This window comes from Thermobia domestica, chromosome 6, assembly GCF_964235325.1.
Source record: "Thermobia domestica chromosome 6, izTheDome1.hap1.1, whole genome shotgun sequence".
NCBI classification, from domain to species: Eukaryota; Metazoa; Arthropoda; class Insecta; order Zygentoma; family Lepismatidae; genus Thermobia; species Thermobia domestica.
Genome location: NC_137459.1, coordinates 229987654 through 230014764, shown reverse-complemented (window position 1 = coordinate 230014764; position 27111 = coordinate 229987654). Strand labels below are relative to the sequence as shown.

The 27111-nt window shown below is 36.9% G+C and overlaps 1 protein-coding gene across 2 annotated transcripts in view; it reads right to left on the bottom strand.

The window, feature by feature from the left end:
• Nucleotides 1-27111, bottom strand: part of Apoltp (Apolipoprotein lipid transfer particle) — a 6186292-nt gene that overhangs the window by 215501 nt on the left and 5943680 nt on the right. The window contains exon 69 of one of the 2 annotated variants that reach the window (XM_081762640.1): nucleotides 23862-24077. The exons of the other annotated variant lie outside the window; for it this stretch is intronic. Within the exon in view, the coding sequence (XP_081618766.1) occupies nucleotides 23862-24077 (216 nt within the window). The remainder of the gene's footprint in view (nucleotides 1-23861; nucleotides 24078-27111) is intronic. 2 annotated transcript variants of the gene reach the window in all.

Genomic DNA, 27111 nt, shown 5'->3' with positions numbered 1-27111 from the left:
ATTCATTGAGCGGAACAAGGTTCATAGCGAGCCACTTTTTAAACTAAAATTTACTTTTTTTCAAGTTGGTCACTAAAAGTTACTTTTTTTCAAATTTGCCACTAAAATTAACTTTTTTGAGAGGTAAAGTGACTTTTTCGTGTGATTTATGTTTTGCATTGGCAGTTTTCTAAGAAAAATATAAAAACAAATGGAAAAAGGCAAAAACTTGTTACTCATTACTCTTCTGAAAGCTTCAGTAATTGCTGCCACATGTGAAACAATCAGTTTTATTCTCACTTCAGCTTCTACTCTTCCTAAAGCACAGTGGACGGTTGGTGGATGCTTAAGCTCTCAAGGTGGGGTTGAGAACCTTTCTGTGTCTATTCTTTCTTCTATCATAATAATCTTGTAGTTTTCTCTTATAATACTTAACGCTCCGTCCAACGTTGCGTGTGTGTGTTTGTGTGGTTCATTATATGCGTCTTGTGTTATGCTTCTTGTATGTTCTTCTTAAGAGAAGGTGGTGAATTTGAATATTTCACGTTTTTGAGAACTCTTAAAGCGAAGTTAAATATAATGTCTGGGATGAAGAAATTCGGAAATAGGCCAGAACTGGTTCCACTTACTCAGAAACTTTTTACATCTGCTAAATGTGCTTACCGTAACTACAAAGCATACTTTGGAAACCTAAGAAGAGAGGAAGCTCAAAAAGAAGTAAAGAAGAAACAAAAGAACAAACAAAGAGAGAGGTGATAGAGAAATTGACAAAGGAAAAAAGGATTTTGGTCACTTTTTCGTGTGCTTTTGGCCATTTTTGGTCACTTTTCAACTATTTACAAGAGATCAGACCATTATGAGCCCTGAGATTATTAAAATTAGGGTATCTTAAACAAGACAAAACAGAAATATACAATATATTTGTAAATTGAAAAACTGGATTTCTGGTAAAACAACTAAACCAATGGGTAATTTTCTTATGGAAAGGTATTCAGAGCCAATAACGTAGCCAGGAAGGGGCAGGAACAGAGATTAAGAAATCAAATAATATTACTACAATTAACGTTAACAACAGGGTTAGAATATTAAAATAGTGAAATTGAAACTATGTACAGTATTAATTGCTAAACGAATGGGATTTTAACGTGGGACGAGGGAATTTTTTCCCAATTAATATTTTTAAAAAATCACCCACTAAAACTTCCTGGGATAAATAAATTGAAATAATAGCAGAATTTTGCAAAATAATTAGATACAATAATTCGTATATAATCAATTCACATGTAATTACTGGGCAACATAGTGGAGGTTAATTCCTAATACAGTGAAACCTCTCTTAACGGGCATCTCTGAATAGTGGACATCTTCGTATAAGGACAAACTTTCTCATTCTCCCATGCCATAAATATGTGTGGTTTGGTGTTATGAGAGAGAACCCTCCCTTTTAGGGACACCTCTCATTTACGGACAAATAATCGGTTTCTCCGATGTCCGTTTTGAGAGTTTTTACTGTATCACTTAGTTTAATAATAATAATAATAATAATAATAATAATAATAATAATAATAATAATAATAATAATAATAATAATAATAATAATTCTCAAATGTGTGAACTTACTTTATTGAATCTACACCTGCGAAGAGCTGTTATTATTATTATTATTATTATTATTATTATTAGTAGTAGTAGTAGTAGTAGTAGTAGTAGTAGTAGTAGTAGTAGTAGTAGTTATAGTAGTAGTAGTAGTAGTAGTAGTAGGTGTAGTAGTAGTAATAATAGTAGTAGTATTGCAATAGTTGGGTAAAAAATATACTATTTTCTTGTTTGAGTTTGTTTAAAAATTATATCACTATTCTGAGAGTACCCCTCCTTTTATTTTGAACACGCCACAAGTAAAAATTTCTGGCGTACTTACTGGTGCGACATCTTCATATTCGAATTTTAACTAGTTCAGAACTTCGATAATTTTTTTTTTCACTAAGGAAAACTTTTGTACTATTCAATTAAACCAGAGACAGACATTTCAAAATTTGGCCACTTGAATCACCTGTAGTGCGACCTCTTCAAATTCGAATTTTAAATAGCTCAGAATTTTGTCTATTTTATACCACGAAGAAAAAAAAAATGTATCATTTCAATAAATAATAGGGGAAAGCTCTTTCAAATGTTAGCCACATCGATCATTTTTAGTACGCTTTCTTCAAATTGGAATTTTAACAAGCTTACACGGGAGGGTCCCACAAGTTGTCGCTAAAATATGATTTTCATATAGCACATCTGATAGAGCATCATGAGAAATGAAAATGAGCTAAATTTAAGGTGTTATGGACCAGAAGAATAGGAGCTATGGGGCTTCAAAATTTGAATATCCAAAAAATTACATCATGGAATTATGTATGTTTAACGTAAATATCTGGGAAACCGTTAAATGAATCAAATCAAAAGTTGCACAATTTAATGAGAACAAAATGCCCTATCGAAAACCATAAGCAACGTTGCCATAGATGAAGCAGTGTTGCCAACTCAACATAAAATATTTTGTTTCAAATAGTACCATATACAACTGTTCACAGGTTTAAAACGCACTATTATCACTAAACATAATAGTGAAGTGTAGTGGTACAGTGTTACACACTGTTAGAGCTACGTGTGCTGTAAATGTACTATGGAGAAGTCTTATATGTGTCAACAGATGGTAATAATGGAATCTAGGTCTCATATTAGGAATTTAGTTCAAACGCATAACAACGATAGTATAAGATAGCAAAATGTCAGCAGTGTCACAAAATATTGATGCATTTGAAATAGGAAATTGAGTGATGCTATTTTAATGTCCTGTGTCAGCTCCGAAGCTATATAAGACGGAACCTATAGTGTAAAATAGGATCCGAACCACTATGACAGAGGAAGATAACAATAAAATGTAAGGTGAAAAGTATAACAAAAACATGTCCGAGGCAGAATTGGAACCCGCATCCCTAATAGGTTGGTTGTCTGGCCTTCTAGACCACACGCTATCCGGGCCGACTAAAAACGAAATGAGATAGTAATAAAATAATTATATTTCCAATATGAATATGGTAATATTACAGTGTACGAACATAATCATATGGTATGTAGGAAAGGAAGTAAAAGAGTATGTCACTTAACACGAAAGACATACGCCAAGAAACTACTCTTCCAAATACTGATAAGATAATATGGAGAATTATTTTACAGAATTAGAAAACACGTGTTTCTTTCCAAGCGTGTATCATTTTGTTTCGCGAGTTGTCTGCATATTCACCGTGGCTACGGAAGTGTAATGCAGATCCGTCACTTTTTTCCAATGCATTCCTTTATTACCCTGTGTTGCCACATATCAGACTTCCCCATTGTACATTTTCAGCATACGTAGCTCCAACAGTGTCTAACACTGTGCCATTACACTTCACTGTTATGTTTAGTGATAATAGTGCGTTTTAAATATGTGAACACTTGTACATGGTACTATTTGAAACAAAATATTTTTATGCGGAGTTGGCAACACTGTATCATCTATGGCAACACTGTTTATGATTTTCGATAGGGCATTTTGCTCTCATAAAATTGTGCAACTTTTGTTTTGATTGCTTTAACGGTTTTTAAGATATTTACTTTAAACGTACATAATTCCATGATATAATTTTTTGGACATTCAAATTTTGAAGCCCCATAGCTTCTATCCTTCTGGTCCATAACACCTTAAATTTTGCTCACTTTCATTTCTTATGATGCTCTATCAGATGTGCTATATGGCAATCAGATCTTAGTGACAACTTGTGGGACCCCCCCGTGTTAGAATTTTGTCCAATCATTTTACACTCTGTTACCAGCAACAAAAGTTTTGTTCCATTCAGATAAGCAACAAGGGGTTATTACATGTAGTGTGGCATCTTCAAATTCGAATTTTAATCAGCTCAAAACTTTGTCCAATTCTTGTACATTTTTGTACCACCAAGTAAAAATTTTGTACCATTCATTTAAACCAGGAACGGTCATTTTAAAATTTAGGCAATTCGATCACCTTTAGTGAAACATCTTCAAATTTGAATTGTAACTAGCTTGGTGGTAGAAAAAACAAATAAAATGGTCAAAATTCTAAGCTAGTTAAAATTCGAAATTGAAGACTGAAATTACCCTACCTCGTTTACTTGAATGGTAAAAAATTTTTCTCCGTTTGACAAAAAAGTACAAAATTGGCAAAAAAAAAACTAAGCTTGATAACATTCGAATTTGAAGGTGTGACTATGTGACTAAAATTTCAAATGGCCCTCCCTCGTTTATTTATATGGTACAAAATTTTTCATGGTAGTACACAAATATACAAGAATCAGACAAAACTATGATATAGTTAAAATTCGAATTTCAAGATTGCCGTACTACAGGTGATCGAATTGCCCAAATTTTGAAATGATCCTCACTCGTTTATTTGAATTCTAAATGTTTTCTTGGTGGTGGTAAAAACACGTACGAAGATCTGAGGTAGTAAAAATTTGAATATGAAGATGCACTACAGCTGATTCAAGTAGCATAAATTTGAAATTGCTCTCCCTTGTTAATTTGAAAGGTACAAGATTCTTTTCTCGCTGGTGCAAGAATGTACAAAACTTGGCCTAAATTCTGAGCTAGTTAAAATTCGAATTTTAAGGTTTACACTAAAGGTGATCGAAATGGCCTAATCTTAAACAGCTCTCCTTCGTATATTTGGATTGTACAAATTTCTTTCTTCGGGGGAAAAATAAACGAAAATTGGACAAAATTCTGAGGTAGTTAAAATTCTAATTTGAAGACGCATTACAGGTGATAGGAGTTGCCAAATTTTGAAACGGCCATACCTTGATAATTTGAACGATAAAAACGTTTTTCTTGAGTGGCCAAAAATGGCCAAAAATTGGTACAAAAGACAAACAGAACGATGTGAAGAAAACGAACTCGAAATTCGATATTGGCTGAATAATGGGTCATTTCTTCCCACCTTGAAGACTAATTTTGACCCAATTGCAATGACACAAGAAACATGAAAAAATACGCACAAAAGATACAAGAAACGTACTAAGCGATGCGAAAAAAAAAAACGACCTCGAGATTTGTTGGTGGCAGAACAGCGGCTCATTTTCCCAACATTGGAGGCCCATTTTGACCAACTTCCGGTGATGCACAAAACGTGGACATAGGCGAACATAAAAGCACAGAGGAGGTACTAAACGATGGCAAAGAAACGACCACGAAATTCGATAGTGGCGGAGAAGTGGGTCCTTTTCGTCCCACTGTGGGGCCCATTTTGAACCACTTCTGGTGGCGCACAAAACGTGATGATAGGCGCACAACACGACAAAAAACCGCAATAAACGTTGCGAAAGAATCTATCTCGAAATTCGTTGATGGCGGAACAATATTAACTTGTTCCGCCATATTTTGAGAACCATTTTGACCCACTTTCGATGACGCACAAAACGTAGAAATATTCGAACAAAACGGCATAAAACATACACAAAATTATGTGAAAGATAGGACCTCGAATTCGATAGTGGCGGAACAGTGAGTTATTTACCATCACCTTGGAGCCCCATTTTGACCCACTTCCGGTGAAAGACAAAATATGGCAATAGGAGCACAAAACGGCACAGAATACACACAAAATGATGTTAACGAAACGATCTCGGAATCCGTTGGTGGCAGAACAAGTTAATGCCTTTTCAATATATCTAGAGACCCATTTCAACCAACATCCGGTGACGCACAAAGCATGGAAATAGGCGCACTAAACGGCGGAAAACACGCACAAAATAATGTGAAGGAAACGACCTCAAAATTCGGTAGTGGCGGAAAAGTGGGTTATTTTCCTCGTACCTTGGAGATCCATTTTGCACACTTCCAGTGAGACAAAGGACGTGGAAATAGGCATACAAAACAGCACAAAACACGCACAAAACTATGTGAAGGATAAGGTCTAGAAATTCTTAGGTGGCTGAACAAGTTAATCCTGTTTTCCTTCATATTTGTAGGCCCATTTTGAACCACTTCCAGTGACGCACAAGACGTGGAAATAGGTGCACAACACGGCACAAAACATGGAAATAGATGCACAACATGGCACAAAACACACACAAAACTATGTGGAGGAAACGATCTTGAAATTCGTTGGTGGAGGAACAAGTTAATACTGTTCCACTATGTTTGAAGGCCCATTTTGACCTATTTTTAATGACGCACAACACGTGGAAATAGGCGCACAAAACAGCACAAAACGATGTGATGGAAAAGACCTCGAAATTCGTTGGTGTGGGAACAACATTGTTTTGCCATATTTGTTGGTGCATTTTGACCCACTTCCGATGACGCACAAAATGTGGGAGTAGGTGCGCAAAGCAGCACAAGACACGTACGAAACGATGTAAAAGAAACCACCTTGAAGTTCGTTGGTATCGGAACAAGTTAATGACGTCCTTTTCCTGGAAGTTTATTATTAAGTTTGTTGTTTCCTATGTCTTTATTACTAAGCGTTTTAAACGAATCAACATTTTAAGCGAATAACAGGGATACATTTCTGTTTTACGAATAGGAAAATGTAAAATGCAGAAAACAGACAAGCCAGCCTCGATGTTACAGTGCAGCACATGTTGAAGTTCTCACAAGAGAGTAGTATTTAGCTCAGTTGTACAGTGTTGTATTAACAAGTAGAAACAGGTATGACGCTGAGTTAAATTGAGTTTAGTTTAGCATCCCTTTCAGCAGCGAGGCTATATGAGACGTGGACCTACTGATACGCTAACAACTTAGCCACGAGGGAGCTCCAGGTACGACGTGTTTCCAAATCCACGCTGAAAGATATTTCTGTAAATTCCTCTTATCTAGTAACTCTATAACAGAGGGGTTAAGATGTTGAAATAAATATACTAAGATATGAGAAAAGGGAAATAAATTACATTATATATCGACAATTTTAATCATATTTGCCTCTCTTCTGACTTTCTAATATCCCTTCCCTTTCTTATCTGGCTGGCAATGGAACTACCTAGATTCTCATTACCTTAGTTGTTTAATAAAACAAATACATCAAATATGTTCTTTATTTCAATATATCGACTCTACAGATAAATGTGCTATCAAATAGGATGATCAGGCGATTTCAAATATTAGACGATCTACGCTTTTACTGATAGATAATGCGGTTACCTAACTCATCCGACACTAAGTCGAGAAACCGAAAAACGAATCTTTTCAGCGTTGATATTGCATTGATGCTGCAGATCTGACCCTTCATTACATAGACCCACTCTTTAATTTTCTAGTCAAAATAGAGATTGCATCATGGATTCTTATATAATTTTCCTTTTCTTCACCTTTGAGTATGTCGTGGTCACATACTCTGCAGACGCGCTGGAAACAAACTTTTCTTAACGACAATAAAATGAATTGTATTTTTCCTATATCAAGAAAACATTTGAAATGTATTTGCTTGTTTGGTAGTTATAGAAGTAAGGTAGCACCTGGTGATGAGAAAGCAATTTCCTTATGTGTACAAATTTTGGGATGGTGCACGCAATATGTTCATATTATAAAGGTAACCAAGAAAGGTCTGTCGCTTTTTCTCCTACCACCTTCTAACATCGAATGTCACCTAAGACGTACCTGGAGGATACAAAATAGTCCCTATCAGTATCGATGACCTCCTGTCAATGTTCTGGGTAGCTATGAATTCCATCGCGGTAGAACTTGTTGCGCCGTAAACCAAGAAGGTATCAAGTGCATTTAGCATTTTTACTAGGGATTCGAACTGGCGCACAGTGCTTGTAAACTGAGATAAAGCGATCAATATTCGATTTTGTCAACTTCGCCTCCTATGAAATCAGCATTGATATTTGATTATAAGAATATCTCCTGTTTCCAAATCCGGAGTTTCAGGACATAGGTATATTATCGCTGTCTATAAAATGCAAGTAAACATGAACAGATATAAGTGCCGAAAAACCAGCAAAATATTAACCAAACAATATGATATGTTTTAATCATTTATATCGTTTCTGATGTCGATGAAAGCGGTTGGACAGTACATTGGACTCAAATACTTGTGTTTAGTGAAGAATTTTATTTGTTATTTATTGTCATATCATTAATATGATAGATTTGTTAGTGCTACCTACAAGTTACATATACGCTGATGTTACTAGCTCTGGAGTCTAAGCTTATCCTTGTTTATCTGTAAAATAGGGTTTATTGAGTTGTCCATTAGTAGTACAAAAGTTGAGCATTGGAAATAGCTGAATCCAAGTGGTTCATTGACGTTTACGGCATGGGAAACATACCTAGAACGTACTAGGCACGTTCCTCAGATACATGTCAGGCATGTGCCTTGGGGCGGACATAGACTGTGACTATCATTTGCCATCCATGTGATTTCTCTCTCATAGTTATATAAGATACATACTGGACACATTTCCATGCACCTAAGGAAACGTGATAGGTATATATACACTGCTCCACAAAACTTAAGCAACTCGAAGAAAGTGGCAGAAAATAAAACGACACGATCACTGCACCAAGTATAATGAACAAACAGACGGTCCAGATGCACAATGCAACACATGTGAAGACGAACAATACAGTTAGGATGTACAGGGTGACCAAAAAGTTCAGCACTACGATACCTCAACAGGTGAAGCTGGGTTGTGTGAGGGCATAGGCAGTCAATATGGCATGTAACTACCACGAACAGCTATACAGGCACGACATCTGGCCTCCATGCTGCAAATCATAGTGTTGATCAAGTCTTGCGGCAGATGGCGCCACTCCTCGAGGAGAGCTGTTTGCAGGTCAGGGAGAGTGTGTGCTGGTGAACTGCGCTGCGCTATTCGCCGCCAAAGAGCATCCCACACATGCTCGATGAGATTCAAGTCCGGCGAATATGCAGGCCATGCAATACGCGTAATGCCTTCGCTCTCCAGATACTCGGACACACGATGTGCACGGTGTGGGTGGGCATTGTCATCCATGAACAGGAAGTCTGGGCCAAATGCTCCGCGGAAATTGCACACATGTGTATTGAGAATTTCATCCAGGTACCGTTGTGCTGTCAAAGTGCCATGTTGCACAATATGGAGGTCCGTTTTCCCGTCCAGCATAATTCCACCCCACACCATAATGAAACCACCGCCATAGGAGGGCCGTTTAGCAATGAAGTTTGGATGATAGCGTGCTCCTGGCTCTCTCCACACTAAAGTCCGATCAGAATCTGACAACAGGATGAAACTCGACTCATTGGAGAACATGACACGCGCCCACTGATGTTCCCCCCATAAAACATGTTCCTGACATCATGTGTAACGCGCACGTTTGTGCTCCAGTTTCATGGCACACACAGCGCAGGCCTTTTTGCATACAGTCCTGCTCTATTGAGTCGCCGACGAACAGTTTCACGACTCACGCGTTGTCCTGTAGTCTGAAACAACTCATTGGCCAGGTGAGAGCATGAAGCCTTACGGTTACGTTTGACAGAAATTGTGAGAAATCGGTCCTCGACGGCCGACGTCTTCTTCGGACGGCCTCCTCCATGACGTCTACTGACTTCACTTCCATTTTGAAAGCGATTGCACAGCCTTGACACAACACTTTTGTTCACGTTGAATTCCTGCACCACTTCCACTTGCGATCGGCCGAATTCCACCACCCAATTGTTTGCCCGCGGTCAAAGTTACTCAAATGTCGTCTACCAGCCATTGCAACGTGTGTACCCCACACAAGAACCACTAACTCAATGCTTGGATCCTCGGACACTACTGGGCTGTGGTGTACGGCTCATGACATAAGTTGTTCATCGCTCTTGCAACGATGCTGCTTATGCAATAGAGTGGGTGCTCGACTTGCCTGTGTGTCTCTGTGTATGTGCATGCCACTAACCAGTGTTGAATGGGCCCCACACGTCACTTATACCACGTTCTCTAGGGTTGCTTAAGTTTTGTGGAGCAGTGTATGTCTGATATGTAATTGTGCTGTTAGGGCTAACATCACAAGATGTGTTAGGCATGCGCCATTTAAGTGTTCTATATTCATCTTCCATATTTGATGCATTTGTTGATTCTTTTTCTAAGCGTTTGTGTACTAGAAGTCTCAAATGCATCAGCTTTATTAGATGGCAACTGTCGCCGACCATTTGAAAGTAAATATGGAAAAACCATGAAATAAAGTAAATAGACACTCGTCATTTGTTACAAAATTACATGGTGAGCAGATTTAATCTGATCCCAAACTGTTATCGTCGAATATACGCGGTTAAAGGAGCACTCTGATTAGCCAAATTCAAAAGACTTCAACAGTTTATCCCTCTACAAGCAACGCTATTTTCGTCGCCTCCACGGCCAAGTCGGAAGAGCGCGCGGCTAGTAATCCAAAGGTTGGTGGTTCGCGCCCAGCCTGAGCCGTATATTTTTTTACTTGTTTAAATTTTGTTCAGACTCACCTTGATGTAAACACGTTACGCATATAGGATATTTAACATATTTTGGGGGAGTAATTTTGTGGTTCATTGACGCTTACGGCATGGGGAACGGTGTCCCGACAAAACGTACCACTTGAATTTTCGCGACAAAACGTACCACTTTTGACGACCTGTCATAAATGACAACCTATCATGGATTAATTAAAGCATTTCTGATATTTATTCCACGACAAAACGTACCACTTATATAAATTACAACCTGTCATAGACTAATTAAAACATTTCGGATATTTAATCCGCGACAAAACGTACCACTTCATGTTAAGAAACTACTTCCTCATGAACAGGTAAAACAACGGCAGTATAAGGTTGAGATAAACAGACAAATAATGTATCGAGTTGTCAAAGTGCAGAAACTCATAGGTAAAAGAGGGTTCATTTACAGAGGAAATGTAGCAGCCTATAAACTGAAAGACACAGCTATAGATCATGGAAACTTTTTGGATATTATTCCTCTCTTAAGCAAATTTGATCTTCCGCTTAAAAGTAATTTAGATAAGGTCACCGAGAAGAGCCATATACGAGGAAATAAGCAGGATTGTGGTCGCATAACTTTTACTAAACACGGTGAATTATATTTTGAATGCTATCAGCACACTTATCAGAGAAGATATTTCGAAAGAAGTCTCTCAAGCTTCAATATTTTCTGTTCTATTAGACACTACTCAAGATATAGTCGTTTCAGGCCAGTGCTCTGTTGTTTTACGGTATGTTGTTAAAATGGTTGTTAAACAAAGTATTGTTGTCAATGTAAAATGCATATCTACCACAGGCCAGTGTCTGCGGTTTACTGCTGGAAATTCTGCAGAAATTGAACCTTGATATTAAGAAGTGTATTTGAAATTCAACCGATGGCTCATGTAACATGCAAGGACAATATTCGGAATTTTTTCAATTCAGCTATGATCAGTTACACGTGTGATTCAATTGATTTTGAGTTTAAGGGCCCTTTTAGCAGCGAGGCCATATGAGACGGGGCATACTGATTTACGGGAAATCCGAAGCACATGAGCTCCCGCCGGGAATCGAACCCAGGTCTCCCACCACAAAGGCGCATACGCTAACTGCTTAACTATTAAGAAACTCAGTTACACGTGTGGTGTTACGCTCATATACTCAATCATGTCATATGTGATCTGACAAAAAATTGCATTGATTCTGTGTCATTGTTTTGCTGAATGACTGTGCGATATTTATGCGTGAGTCTTATCAGCGAATGTACATTTGGAAGATCATATGTTAACAAAGGCGTCTTAGAGTTATCGCGGAGACAAGATCCCCGTTCCGTTCGTCTGAGGGTGTATACGGAAAAGGAAAATATGGCAACGTAGCACTCCGTATAAACTGCGATAGCGAAGGGCGCAAAGCTGAGAAAATCATAATGCCATATTTGTGATTGTTTATTTTCTTAAAATAAGTCAAAACAGTTTGGTTGAAAAAGCTACTTTAAGATCTTTCTAAAAGTATTTTCAGATTGTTAATACACCGCAGCAATTCAGAGATAATGATGTCTTACTTTTTACTAAATAACAAGAAAATTACTATGTGTTGAGTAATGAAATTTTCAGAACATACAGGTAATATACGCATCTACATATCGTGCACAGGAAATTATTTCATGTTATCTCCTTTCCGAGATATAGTTCTATAAACATTGATTTACCAAAAAAGTACGAAAAAATACGCACTTTTTCATTAATTTCTATTATTTTCTCACTACATAGTACAAAGAAAATTTGTATGTCTTAAGTATTGAAAAGATAACATTCCAACAATTCCAACGAGGTACGACAATGTAATATAAGTTTTGACTGGACGTCACGGCAGCACCGCGAAGTCAGGGGCCTATCTTTATGAAATGGATAGTAGGCACGTTTCCCAGGCACATGTCAGGCATGCACCTAGGGGCGGACATAGACTGTGACTATCACTTGGCATCCATGTGATTTCCATAAGTTATAAAAGAGTAGAAGTTGTGATCCTCAGAGGTACACAAGGGACATATTAGATACATTCCCATGTACCTGAGGGAAAATGTAGGCATATGCGTGCTATGTAATTGTGCTGTTAGGGGACAGAACATAAGGCCTGCCAAGGAGCCACAGTTCAGTGGTAAATGAAGATTGGTATGACATGAGTGTGACAATATGGTCAAAGATATTTCATCATCAAAGGCGGTAGTCTCTCCAGCAAGGTTCGGCATTTGACTTTGGAAGAACATTGACGTATCACGAGTGTGGTTTATCTTCCACAATATTGGTGCTGTAACGATGGGGCTGCTGATATATTTACATTATTGATATATTTACAATTAATTTATTTACATGATTAATTAAGCAACACATAACTTTTTACCTTAACTGCTATTAAATATTTACTATAGTTTTTATTATTAACATTCTTTTGAGAATAAACGGCAAAATGCAATTATGCAACTGTCATTTTTAATCGTAAAAGCTTTATTGTAAAAAAATAAAACATAGTTAAATGTCATATAACATTTTCAATACACAAAAATGGTTTTATAAAATTTTTTGTTACCTTGCTAAATTCTCGTAAGGCTATATAAATGGTTACTTCTATGGTCATCGCACTCACTATAAAACACCTAAGGGCTGACTTTTAAATCACCAAGGGCTAAAATTCCTAAAACTTTTTTTAAAATATCGTGTCACACCCAAATCTCGTAATAATCACACTATAATTTGCATCAAATTCCTAAATATAAAAACCTATTGCCCTTTTAGCCTTCTCAGTAATTCTCACCAACTGCCGCACCCAAAATACAATATAGATAACACATATACACGTGTACAATATCCAACGCATAATTCAATGACACGCGTCCCAGAACCTTCAAAGCATCCGTAAACACTAACTAAATTTCCTATGTTACTGCGTTGTTGCGGTCATAGTTCAATATCAGATATCCTGTTTTTATAATATCAATTATCTTCACTAAGTAAGCTTCCTATAATATTGCATCGTTATAATAACATCAATTGCTTTCATCGTTTGCATGTTTCCCTTCTCTTGTTGCTAACTCTAAGCAAACCAAAAAACACAAGTGTCTAAATAAACCCATTAATTCAACTTTACTCAATTAAAAGCAAAAATAACCATATTTTAAATTTATTGTCACAGTGTCCATATTGAAAACAATGCGGCCACAGTCCAACTCATAAGGAATATGGCCACGAACGAACAACGAATCGACAAGCCGGATTACAACGATAGCACCATGACACGTTCCGCGAGAACGCATAGCTTGTGCGTCTGGATTTGGCGTATCGTACAATCACATCCTGGACACTAGCACAAACATTGAAGGCTGTTGCACAGCTTCCAGTATCCACGAAAACAGTTCTACGTGATATGCTTGGTTGGATTAAACCAGGGTGGATTATGCCTATGCCAGGGACTTGTACGTCGACGACTGCTGGGGCTAACGTTAACTGCACAGCACGAATATGGAAGACTACCACACTGTAGCGAACGTCGCAAATTTAGAGACTAATGGCAGAACGTCATATTTTCAGGCGATTTCCATTAGTCTGCATCGTCATGATGGCCGCATCCATATCTGGCGCTTCCGTGGTTCTAGGTGGGACACATCTGCATTTCGTAACTGTCCAGCACCGGGGTTATGGTGTGGAGTGCCATTAGCTTCCGTGCCTCCTAGGAATTGATGAACATTTGACCAGCCAACATTACATAGACAACGCATGTCAACCGATTTTGGTCCTTTTTGTGTGGGTCCTGTCAGGGACTACATTTCAGCAGGATAACGGATGCCTTCATGTTGTATGTGCTGTCCTACAATTCCTGTCTAACTTTATGTTACCCTACTTTGTTGTCCGGCAGGTTTACCCTATCTCTCGCCGATTGAACTCGTCTGATCAATGGTTGTACAACACTTCTCACATCTGCGAAATCCACCACCTACAGTTGATGAGCTGTGACAAGTTTGCGATTACGCATGGATTGCCATACCAAGGGTTATACTCTCGATATTTCACCATGTTGCAGCAGTTCCGATCGCCCATGTGGGGCCCACAGAACAACAAATGTCAAAAGTTCTCCTCTGCCATCGCCAAGTTATCACGCGTTGCACTGATCGGCGAGTTTAATCATTTACTGTCTGTGCCACCATGTCTTTGCCTGTCAATATTGGAACTGCTATTTTATGCTCTTCTTGGTGTTGCAGTTTTTGAGGCGAAATTATGTATGCTGTGTCCCGCTGATGTTTTAAATAAGTTTTCAGTATGTCTGTTGGAATGTTTTAGTTCAGAACTGAGTATTTTCACTGTTTTTATTTGTTTCCGAAAGACAACATACTATTATATAATATTCAATTTATATAAATATTTTTAAGAAAGTATTTGGTCTAGGAATTAATTCGTGCGGTTTTACAAAAGATGGCGTAACTAGCTTATTGTCCCATAGTTTCGTTGATCCAAACATGCGTTGAAAACTACTGTCATTGAGCATCTTGTTTAGTATATGTCAGTTGCTTGAAGCGGAAACAACAACATTTTTTCTTCAACTGAAAATGGCGCATTTTGTGCCTGATAAAGTGTTTTTGCGGGGAGTTATTCTTCATTGCTTTAACATGAAGAAAAGTGCTACCGCAAGTCATCATATTTTAGTGGAAGTGTTTGGTGACCATGCTCTAGCTGAGCGAACGTGTCAGAAGTGGTTTGCACGGTTTAAAGGTGGTGATTTCAGCTTGGAAGACCAAAAGCAATTTGGACAGCCAAAAGAATTTGAAGATGAAGAATTGAGAACATTGCTTGATCAAGATTCGTGTCAAACGCAGGACGAACTTGCAGAAGCATTTGGAGTTGAACAAACAACAGTTTCCAAACGTCTCAAAGCCATAGGAATGATTCAAAAGATGTCTTATTGGGTTTCACATGAATTGAAAAGAAAGACGTTGAAAGAAGAAAAACCGTTTGCGAATTGCTGCTTCAAAGACAGAAAAGGAAGGGATTTTTGCATCGAATTGTAACTGGTGATGAGAAGTGGATTCATTACGAGAATCCTAAACGAAAAAAGGCCTGGGTGAAGCAAGGTGAACGAGGTCCTTCACAACCGAAACGAGATATTCATTGTGCAAAGGTTATGCTGTATATATGGTGGGATTTGAAACGTGTGGTGTACTATGAACTTCTGAAACTTGGTGAAACTATTAATGGACACCGCTATCGACAACAATTAATGCGTTTGAAGCAAGCTCTGGCCTGAAAACGACCAGAATGGAATAACAGGCATAATAAACTTATTTATCAAGATGATAACGCTCGACCACATGTCGCAAAACCGGTCAAAACCTATTTGGAAAATGTCGGATGGAAAGTGTTACTCCACCCGCGATATTCACCAGACACTGCTCCGTCTGACTACTACTTGATCGATTGCATGAATAACGATTTGATTGGACAGCGGTTCACTTCTTCAGAAAATATCGAAAAATGGATCTTTGATTAGATTGCGTCAAAAGATGAGGAATTCTTTCGACACGGAATCCGTAAATTGCCTGAAAGATGGGAGAAAGTAGTGGCTAGCGATGGACAATACTTTTGTTAACGTATTCATTTACTTTGTTTTTGAAATAAAGCTTCAATTTTTATTAAAAACCGCACGAATTAATTCCTAGACCAAAATAAGAAATTACATTTGAACGTTCAGTTCGTGAAAACCCCTGATATGTAATTGGAATAAATTCATTTTATCCTGATGGACTGGGATCAATTTCTTTCACTTTGACAGAAAGACACATTTGTTAATTTAAAAGAAAATATTTATCAAATTAAACGAATATACTAAACTGTTTTTCATATTTAGTTATTTCAAACATTACGTTATTAATATTTACCAATATAAATAGAAATAGTGTGGCACAGAGAAATTTCAGTCGTATTGAAAAAGATGTCAATCCATTAAATTTTTATTCGATCATTAAGTTTTCTTAAGGTGTCTCAGTGTCCTGTTGTGTTGTGTCACGTCATTTTGTGTTTCAGATGTGAACATTTTCAAAACAAAACTGCTTCTGTCTCTACTGTATTTAAGTAATTCCAGGAAGCATAGGACATTTTACTTAAAATATTATTATCATCAGTAAATAAAGATTTTAGCACGCAATAAGTATGAGCCTTCTAATATTCTGGAATGTTTTCATTCATTGATGTACTTTGTACTCTAAAAGTCATTAAAAGAAACAAAAGGAGAGAGTTAAACCAAGAACAGTGATCCAGAGAACAAATGTATTGCAAAATAGCAAATAACTCTTTTTAATCTCACAACATTTTACAAATTGGTTGGATGGTTGCCACAACTACCCGAAATGAAGAATGATACAGATAAAAAAAAAAAAATACATCTGCCTGACGTGAAAACATTACACAATTTTAATTTGAAGTTGAAATTACACTCAAAAACTTGCACTAAAGATAGATTCTTCATGACCAAGCCATCTGATTAATTTGGTGGTCTTATTGCGTGGGTAAGGATCTTACTGATATTTTGTAATACTGCCTATATTATTAAACGTTATTATGCATTGAAGATCTTATTTTAAGCAAAATGTTTATGTTATGACACAGACATTTGTACACACCTGTTCACAAAATGCTGGAAACTCGTTCAGAAACTAAGTCCAAAAATGTGAGCCTAGATCCGTCACAATTCCCGCAGATCTATACACAGGGAATTGCATTTTCTCTCCGTTCTTTATATAGACACTAGCTGCAAACCGTACTGTCATCCGAGCGATGTGAAAATGTAAAAACAAATCAAACTACTTATTTCTGAGATTAATATTGATTGCACACTTCATGCACAGTTCCAATATGCAAAAACAATCAATATCTTAAATAGAAATTACTGAAAAAGACCGAAATTAACTATTTAAAACTTCAAGTGTCAACCTGCGCTTGGAGCGATATAATTATCAAAATTATAACGCATTTCTTTCTAAGTGCTTCCGTAGCCAAGCGGGTTTAGTAATGCTGATTAACATTTCTGAAGCGAAGGACGACGGTTCGAGCCTCCTTGCGAGTTTCGTTTTTATTTCTTCATTTTTTTAATATACCGAAACATTGTTATAAATTTCTACTTTGAAGTGCTTGGAAAAACAATCAGACGAACTGTCACTTTTCAAATCTCTGTTACATTTACTAGCAAGCCATTTCCATAATTTATGTATGAAAACGTTAACACAAACGTCAAAAATGTAAATTATTCATGTTCCTGATATATCTATATCTATATCCATCCATCTATCTATCTATCTATCTATCTATCTATCTATCTATCTATCTATCTATCTATATATATATATACATACATATATATATATATATATATATATATATATATATATATATATATACATACATATATATATATATATATATATATATACATACATATATATATATATATATATATATATATATATATATATATATATATATATATATATGTGTGTGTGTGTGTGTGTGTGTGCGTGTGCGTGTGTGTGTTTGTGTGTGTTGTGTGTCACACAACTCTGTAACACTTCTTTTCCTGAAAAATGCTGAACTACGAAAACATGACGTATGCCTTGTCGCAGCAGACGAGTTTCTTCACTTCAGCCTACGAGTAACGAAATCATACAGCCAAACAGCTGCAATTGATTCATTACTCATGGCTCATCGTGGTCACAATGTTCGCAAGCAGCTTACTGCCCTTGTTGAATACGGTGGTATGAGTGTGAGACAAGCTAGCTAACGTGTTGGTGTTCCCTGTTCTACAGCATATACTTGGTGGAAGAAATACTCAGAAACAGGTAACGTGTCTAGAAAACCTGGCACTGGCCTTCAAAGCGTTTCAACCCCACAACAAGATCGGGCTCTAGTTGATATAAGCCGTCGCAATCCTTTCATATCATCCCGGCAGTTAGTGATAGCGTCTCGTTATCCTGGCTCCTTCCTCACCGCTCGGCGACGCCTTAAAGATGGAGGGCTTCAGGCATATCGAGCCGCGTGTAAGGAGCAATTGACGGACAGTCATAAAGCTGATTGACTAGCATTTGCTGAGGTAAATATTAGTCGTATCTGAGATCATGTAATCTTCAGAGACGAAAAGATATTCTCTTCAGCAAATGATGGTTCTCGGCTTGTGTATAGACCCACAGGAAAACGTTACGATCCACAGTACATGCACAGAACGCATCGAATGGGACATGTTACTACTCACTGCTGGGGATGGCTGTGTAAAGATACAGTTGGTGATTTACACCGTATAGAAGGCCAATTGAACAGATAGAAGTATCTGGATATTGTGCAGTATGGCTTGCTCCCCGTAGCGAGAAATTTATTTGAAGACGGCATTGTAGAAGTTCAACAAGATCTTAGCTCAATACATGATTCACATCTAGTTCAAGCCTGGTTTCATGAGGAACGCAATGTTGAACTAGTCGACTGGGTTCCAAGAGGATCTGACTTGAACCAAATGGAAAATCTATGGGCGGAAGTTACAAGAATTTTACACGAAAATTGACCTGATCCCCCACCAAGGACAGCTAACGCACTTTGGGAGCTAGTTTCTGACGCGTGGGAAGAAATAGCACAGGGACATCAATATGTCGCTAGCTTGGCTAACTCATTACCAAGAAGATTAAGATGCGTCATCGAAGCTAACGGCGATTATACGAGATATTAATACCTGAATAAAGATTTGTCTTTATACCCAGGTGACATTTGAGCTCTTTCAAGAGCTCACTAAGTTTTTTTTTATTTTTCCTTTAATATTCCTTTCATTGGGACGTTTGCGTTTCGTCGGAATGTGCAATATAAATTTATTTCCGCTCCTTTGTTTACCCTACACAGATAGTACAGTGGTTAGCACGTGTGCCTTCGGTGTACCGGGTTCTATCCCCACTGGGGGAGATTGTGTCTTTACCTCTCTGTGATAATTCTGTGTTCGTGTCCCTGTTATTAAAGAGGTACTGCTAAAACTATAAAACCGATTAAAACAATAAAAAATAAAAATCAGTTACCGAAGAACATTCGGTAAGTCAGTTTTGTGTTAATATCTAATGTGTAGCGCGTTTGTTGTTAGGTCTTATAGTCGCGGGTTCAATTCCCGATAAGGGTCCATTAAAATTTTACTTGAACTAGAATCTATTTGCATGAATCACCCGTCTTCTTTAGCCTAAAGGACTTAAACGTTGAGAAAAGTATATGGTAAAAATGAAATAAATAATAAGATAGTAATAATGCTATTAATCTGTATTTATCTACATAGGATATAAATGAAAAAGACGTCGTCTATCAGAACAAAAATGGCTTAACCGTTTGAAATGATTTTTATTAGTTAACACTTTCACTTACCTCTGACTCATGGGCACCCCGAAGGGGGAGAGCGGGCCGCCCTCTGACTCACGAAATGTATACAAATAGAAATACCAAACATTATATATTACAACCATGAAGAAAGCCCCTCCTAGAACATTTCAGGGTGCTATGCGCGGACTGGCTTGTTGTCACGCCATTTTTATTAGAATTCGTATCCTAACAAAGGAGAGGAGTTAAAATTTATACCAAAAATAGAATATATCACAATTGTGAGATGAAACTTGACCCCATGCCGTTAACGTCAATAATATCTAGTGACCTACTTGCCGGTAAATGTCGATCGTCGATATAGCAACGCATCGAAAGATTGCCGCTAGTGTGTCCCTGGCGGCAAGGTTTCGTCGAGTCGAAACAGACATCTAGAGATGGGGTGTTGCAGTTATCACCACGTAGGGCGATGACATTTTTTCGGTCCGTCTTTCGATTCGTCGCGGAGAATCGGCGAAGGGACCCAAACGACTTATCGCCAGTCATGTGCATGCGTTTATTATTATATATTTGTTTTTCCTGACGAATGTTCCTAAAGTGAGCTCCGGCGTCAAGAGTAATCCATGCTTCTACATCACAAGGTTGCTGTTTCGCGCCATTCCGGGAGAACTTTATATATAGTTTGCAAGTGCTTTTTAGACTCATCTCAATGTAAATGAATCATGCATATAGGTTATTTAACATATTTTGGTGGATAATTGTTGTAATTCATTGGCATTTCGTCGCATCTCTGCCACCGGTGGCCCACTAGTGGTATAATTTTCAAAACGGAAGTGGGGCCACCGCGGATCGTTGCAGTGGGGCCATCAATTTTGGTTGAGAGGTCGCTAGTTCCCCATCGATGGTCCACCGACGCTTACGGCACGGATAACTCTAAGTTAAATGTAATTAGGAAATCACTATAGTTGCTATAAGAACTAGTTTTTGAACATGGATTGTATAGTATTGGACTTTTGAGGCAAATACTTTCTAAGTTCAACTTCGAGTAACTTAGGGAAACAGTAAACCAAAGATGATAGGTTCGAATCCACTATCCAACGTTCACAATCGAAACCATTCTGTAAATCTGTATTTTCCACTTTTAAGTGTAATAAGATATGTTGATCCGTTATTAACTGTAGTGTAGAAACAATTCATCATTGTAATACTTAAGCATAAAGTATTTCGAAATTATGTATACATGGGAGCGCAGGGTAGTTGCCTGAATCCTGCCCTCAATTTCCTTCGTGCCCTTCAAACAGATTTTCCTGCAAGCTGTTACACAACGACAATTAGTCTAGCTGTCTACATGTCGAACTGCTAAACCAAAGGACGAGGGATCGAATCTCGGAAATGGACACGAACATTTTCATTACTTGCAGAATTATACATTTCACCGATAACAAAATGATCATTCAAACAGTTTATGTTTCCGTGGAAAAGTAAGAATTTATTTCAAGTTAAACTTGTGATCAGTGAAGCAAAACAAAATTGGGCTCATGGTTGTCCGAATACCTGACGATTTGAATAAATCATACGACACGCCTTTAGTATGGAGTTAAAGAGCTTTCTGATACGTATAAATAAATCTCACTGACCTAAAATTCATTACGAAATAGGATATACCAGAAGCTTCAACGTTACGTCTGGGTCACTTCGGTGAATGCTGTATCGAAACTTCCTATATAAATTTCACTCACTTGACATCTAGTCAGTAGGCCGTACTTGGTTTGTTAGCTAACTATGTTGAAGGGATATAGACGAAAAGTATGCAAACTCAATTTTTCAATTTTGTCAGGAAACAAAGAAATGTGACGTCCTTATGTTTTAGAATTGTTGAACTTTTTTTGGAGGAGGGAGTAGATTTCACTCATCTGCTGTAAGTAGTGACTACTGCTGTTAACCATTGCTGTCTTTCATTTTTATATACACATCCTATCCTGTTTCAAGTTCGGTTCCACAAGCCATTCCATTTAGTTTCATATATTCTCTTCGATTAAATACACATCAATCAATCTCTTATAATATATCCAAATTCACAAAACGGTTATCTTGCTTTCTTTCTAATAATGCTGATTTAGATTTCACGAGAGTTAATTTTAAATAAACTTGCAACCAATATGTTAATTACTTCGTGCATTGAGTTCTTCGTCATTGTGTGTTAAGATATATTCTTCAGCGTTTACATTCTAATAATAATATTTATGCCAAACTTCGTATATTTGCAGTATACGAAGGTTAAGTGGGTAATAAAGCAGTTCAAGCCAATATCTTACTTCAATCTGCATCGTAGATTACAATTATCTTTAAAAGAAATTGAATATTCGCATCCAAAATTGATTTTATCTAGGTAGGATGGATAGGGATACGCACGAGACAAGATTTGAGGCCGTCTCGTCTCGACAATATGCTGTAAAAGTGACGTCTTGACTCGAAAACTGTGTATTTTTCTATTGGAAAACCTGTGTCTCGACTCGACTCTGCGCATCCCTAAGGATGGACAGTTTGAAGAGCCCAGTATTCCAAAGCTGACGGGGTAACCAATTACACCATTACGCAACATCTATTTCAGATACAACCATTATTATAGACTTCATTTTCACAAGCTTCTTCTTATAATAAGTATATCGACTTCCTACTTAAATTCAATTATGGATAATTGTTCCTTATGTAGCAGTTAATATTCATGCTATACAGTATATAACATGCACACTTTCAATGTAAATAAATAAAACTGTAGGATATTACAGATTACTGGCATTGCGATCTAATCCGATTTTAAGCAGTACATATTTTCTAAATAATTGTTCAAATTGCTTTATAAGAATCCAGATTATGAGGTACCCTACGTTTTTGTAATGCAAAAAATACAAGCATATATATATATATACACACACACACACACACACACACATATATATATATATATATATATATATATATATATATATATATATATATATATATATATATGGAATTGTATTTTAGGGCACTTCCGGGCATGATCCCACTCACCCCAAATTTTACGTTTATCCAAATAAAATATTGTAAAGTGAATAAAATATCTTGTAGAATGTTCACATTTCCAAGAATGAAGTTAGCAAAGCCTCCCGAAATATATATATATATGAATAATTTTCATGTTGGACGGGCGGTTTTAGGTATTCAACTGTGTTCACATTTCTCATTTTAGCGTTTTCGTATATGAATTGTGGACATGGTTGGCTAGTAAATGTGACAGGGATTTGAAAAGTGACAGCTTGTCTGATAATGTGCTTCCAATCACTTCACACTAGAAATTTATATTTATAAAAAGTTCTCATATACTTAAAAAAAAGGAAGAAAAACTTTAACTTTCCGAACGGAGGCTCAAACCGTCGCCCTTCGTTTCAGAAATGTGGTTAGCAGTACTAAACCCGCTTGAGCACAGACGCAACTTACAAGAGATTGTGTTATAATATTGATAATAGAAGCGCTCCAAGCACAAATTCCTACTTGGAGGTTTAAATATCCATTTTCTGTCGTTTTCAGCAATTTCCACTTAAGATAATGGTTGATTTTGCATATTGGAACTGTGCATGAGGTGTGCAATCAATATTAATCTCAGAAATAAGTAGTTTGATTTTGTTTTCACACTTTCACATCGCTCGAATGACAGTACGGTTTGCAGCTAGTGTCTATATAAAGATCGGCGGGAACATGCAATTCCCTGTGTATAGATCTGCGGGAATTGTGACGGATCTAGGCTCACTTTTTCGGACTTAGTTAATGAACGAGTTTCCAGCTTTTTGTGAACAGGTCTGTACATTACCCAAGTAATAACAGTAAGAAAATTATTACTTCCTTTAGGCATATATTTGACAATTATTACGGTGGTCCAATATCTTATTTTCAGCTTCATCGTTCAATGGTATAAACAGAAAACGACGCATTTCCTGTGGACTGAAACAATGTTGTTGTGTTCATATTGACTGCTATTAGAAACAAATACATACCTATTGTTTTTTATTGAAGCATCTACAAGTTCCTTATAAAGCAAAGAAAGAAGTGAATCAATGTTCCTTTTCTCTTTGATGTTCCTATTGCATTCTTTTGCTTCTATGATAAAAACAATATCCGTAGAAATGGGTACTTTCTTCCCGTCAAGTTTCTCAAAATCACCTTCAGATAGCTCACGTTCGATTTGTCCATTTTCATTGAGAAGATGACATCTGCAAAAAGATAAATGTAATTACACAAGCAGAGGCGTTTTGGCTTTCCCCAACGAAGAATAATGTTTATGGAAAATGCAATATTTTAGAAACAAACACATTGACACACACACACACACACACACACACACATATATATATATATATATATTGTGCATTTCAGAATAAATACTAATGCAAATTTTGTCTCTCTGCAGCTAGAATCACATAATCGCTACTAAAAGTAATCTTTAAAAAAACTTTAGACAAAACGTTTTATCGTACCACAAAGTAGTAGCCTTACTCGAGTAAAATGAGATAGCACATCATAATAATATACAAATTTTAAGCATAATTATTTAATATCGTCACTTATCTGTTTACTGGATTCAGTGAGACGAATTAGAGCTCCGACCTCCAATGATTAATATTAGGATATGTTTCCAAGTCTAGGACAATCGTCATAAATTCAAAGCGGTCACAATCGTCAAAAGAAACAGGTATGTCGTTAAACATAGGGACAGGGACATATAGTTTGTGAAAATGCAAAACGGCCACATCTAAAGAATCTCTTACTTCCTCAAACTGTTACATCGTCAAACGGTCACTTCTTCAAAGAGTCATATCGTCATAAGGAACGGACACTCTAACACAAACTAATGACGAACTTTCCATTAAAAAAAACTGTCCAAGAACTAGTGAAAGTACCAGTACAAAATTAATTCTAAATGAGCCTTGTGTTTCGACATATTTGAGTTAAGGAATTATCTGCGTTAGATAACCTCTTCCTGTTGTTCAGTGATAAACATTTTTACGTAGTAACGAAAGGAGTACCGAAAGTGTAAAATAAAATATGTACAAAATGAAGAAAATCAATATTCAGTTGCAGAAAAAAGAAAAAAAAACTGATTTCCTGTGGGTGAATCCCTCTGTATATGTGCTGTATGCATCAACATTTATCCATTGATTGCGAAAATGTGACAAAGTTGATGCAGTGTTGTCATGTAGAAAGGCTATCTAATGCTACTCCGTAAGATGAGTTTTTTTCTTTTTTCCTTTTTTTTACCGAAACGCGGACCCTGACAACACTGTTGTCGTAAAATAACTGCAACAGGTGTGCTTTTGGTTAATTAATGATAAACAATGAGAATTTGCACTTAAGTGATAACCTGAGTTTTAATGCAAAAATTTACGATAAAAAATATCGCAATCTGTTTTCTGCAACTGAATATTGATTTTCTTCATTTTGTACATTTTTTTATTTTACACTTTCTGTACTTTCCTTCGTTACTCCACAAACGTTACAAATTCCACCATTGGTCATGATTTCGAAAATATTTACATGGAGCACGCTTACACTTGTTTCAAGTCTCAGGTCTTTATCATTCTCGGTTCAAGAGATATACGCCATCAAACTTTGGGTTGCGCAACTTACGGACACACTGTAGATATAGATTATTAAGATTTCAAAACTGAACACCACTCCTAAATAAGTTAGTATGGCGTGAAAGCTGAAGACTCTGTAATCAGAGTTTATTTACTTAAATAATTAGTATCTTTCTGACCTGAGTATGTACTTCTTTATTAAAATTAAAATACGTCGTAACAGTTTCTACAACGTAACGTTATCTTCTTCAGATGTTAATTTTCATACGTTATAGAAACTGTTACGATTTATTTTAATTTTAATAAAGAAGTACATACTTTCGTCAGAAAAATATTAATTATTTAAATAATAATTCCAGAGTCAAGATGAATAGAGCTGATTTACGTTGTAGCTCAAATAGGCTTTTGCATGTGTGAGTGAAGATTCACCTAGCGCTCCTCTTGTGTGTTGGCTTAGGAAGCAAAGATGGTGTCTACTAAAAGGAAGCTGACATACAAAGTGACGGTCAACCACACCCTACAGATGTTCACTGGACTACAAGCATTCTGATGTTACAGTGGTAACCGTCGTTTGTAGAAGAAGGCTTGTATATTCCTGACTGTAATTAATTGGGCATTCTACTGCGGAAATGCGGTACCCGGAGCTGTGTGCAGGAACGGTATGACCTAGAGTTCAAGAACTCCGTGATGTTGCGGTGAATCCCCTCATGTTGATGAATGTAGTCGTTCTCAATGAGTGTGAGATCGCGTCTTGTACCAAATAACGCATAATATAATCATACTGCCGTTTGGCCTTTCTGACACACTAGAGTGGGAACTGAGATATTGTTTTCATTATGATAGCATTTATCGTGCATGCGGTCATCATTGTAGGATAAACTGAACCATCGAAACTACCTTTTAAGAGACAAGCGTTGGTGCTGATACGTACTCCCATGCGCAATAAAAATTGCGCGTATACTGTAACTCACGATTTTTTGCATTTATTCCATTTTCCTTACGTTTATGGGTAAAATTTAGTTATTGGTATGTAGAGATAATAGAAAGCAATCCATTTAAGGAGATATCACAAAAAATATAATAAAATAATAAAAATATAAACAAAAAACAAAATTATGGTCGGTTTTGTGTATATTGGAAATCATGATAGGGATCTTTTTTTTTCAGTAGCAGAGCACGATTCAGTATAAACAGAAGGGGAGTCGAGTAGTTGGATCAAGGAACTGGCTAGTGGAGTAAAATGTTGCATTTATTGGTTAAAACCTAGTGTGTAGATTGTCTTCCAAATATAAATTAGCTTCTGTAACCAAGGTGTCGTATGGAAATATAGAAACAAAGAGGAAATCTCCTGTCTTGAGGTTGGAAGTGACATGCGCTATGAATATTAGCATTTATTTGTTAAGAAAAAGAGAACAAGCCAAAAATAGTTTCCGTGGTTAGGTGGGTAGCGTGGTGGGTTAGTAGTTCTTACACTATTTTGACACTAGCCCGAATCCCATCCCATCTCATTTTTTTACAAAACATTATATTTTTCACGTTAACAAGAACCGAAGCAATATAATAAGGACATGACTTATTGATATTTTGCTGTAATGACGTATTTATCCAGTATTAGAGTACTAATGGTAATAGCTATTGTTTTCGGTTCATGCTGTTGTATAGCTTCTCT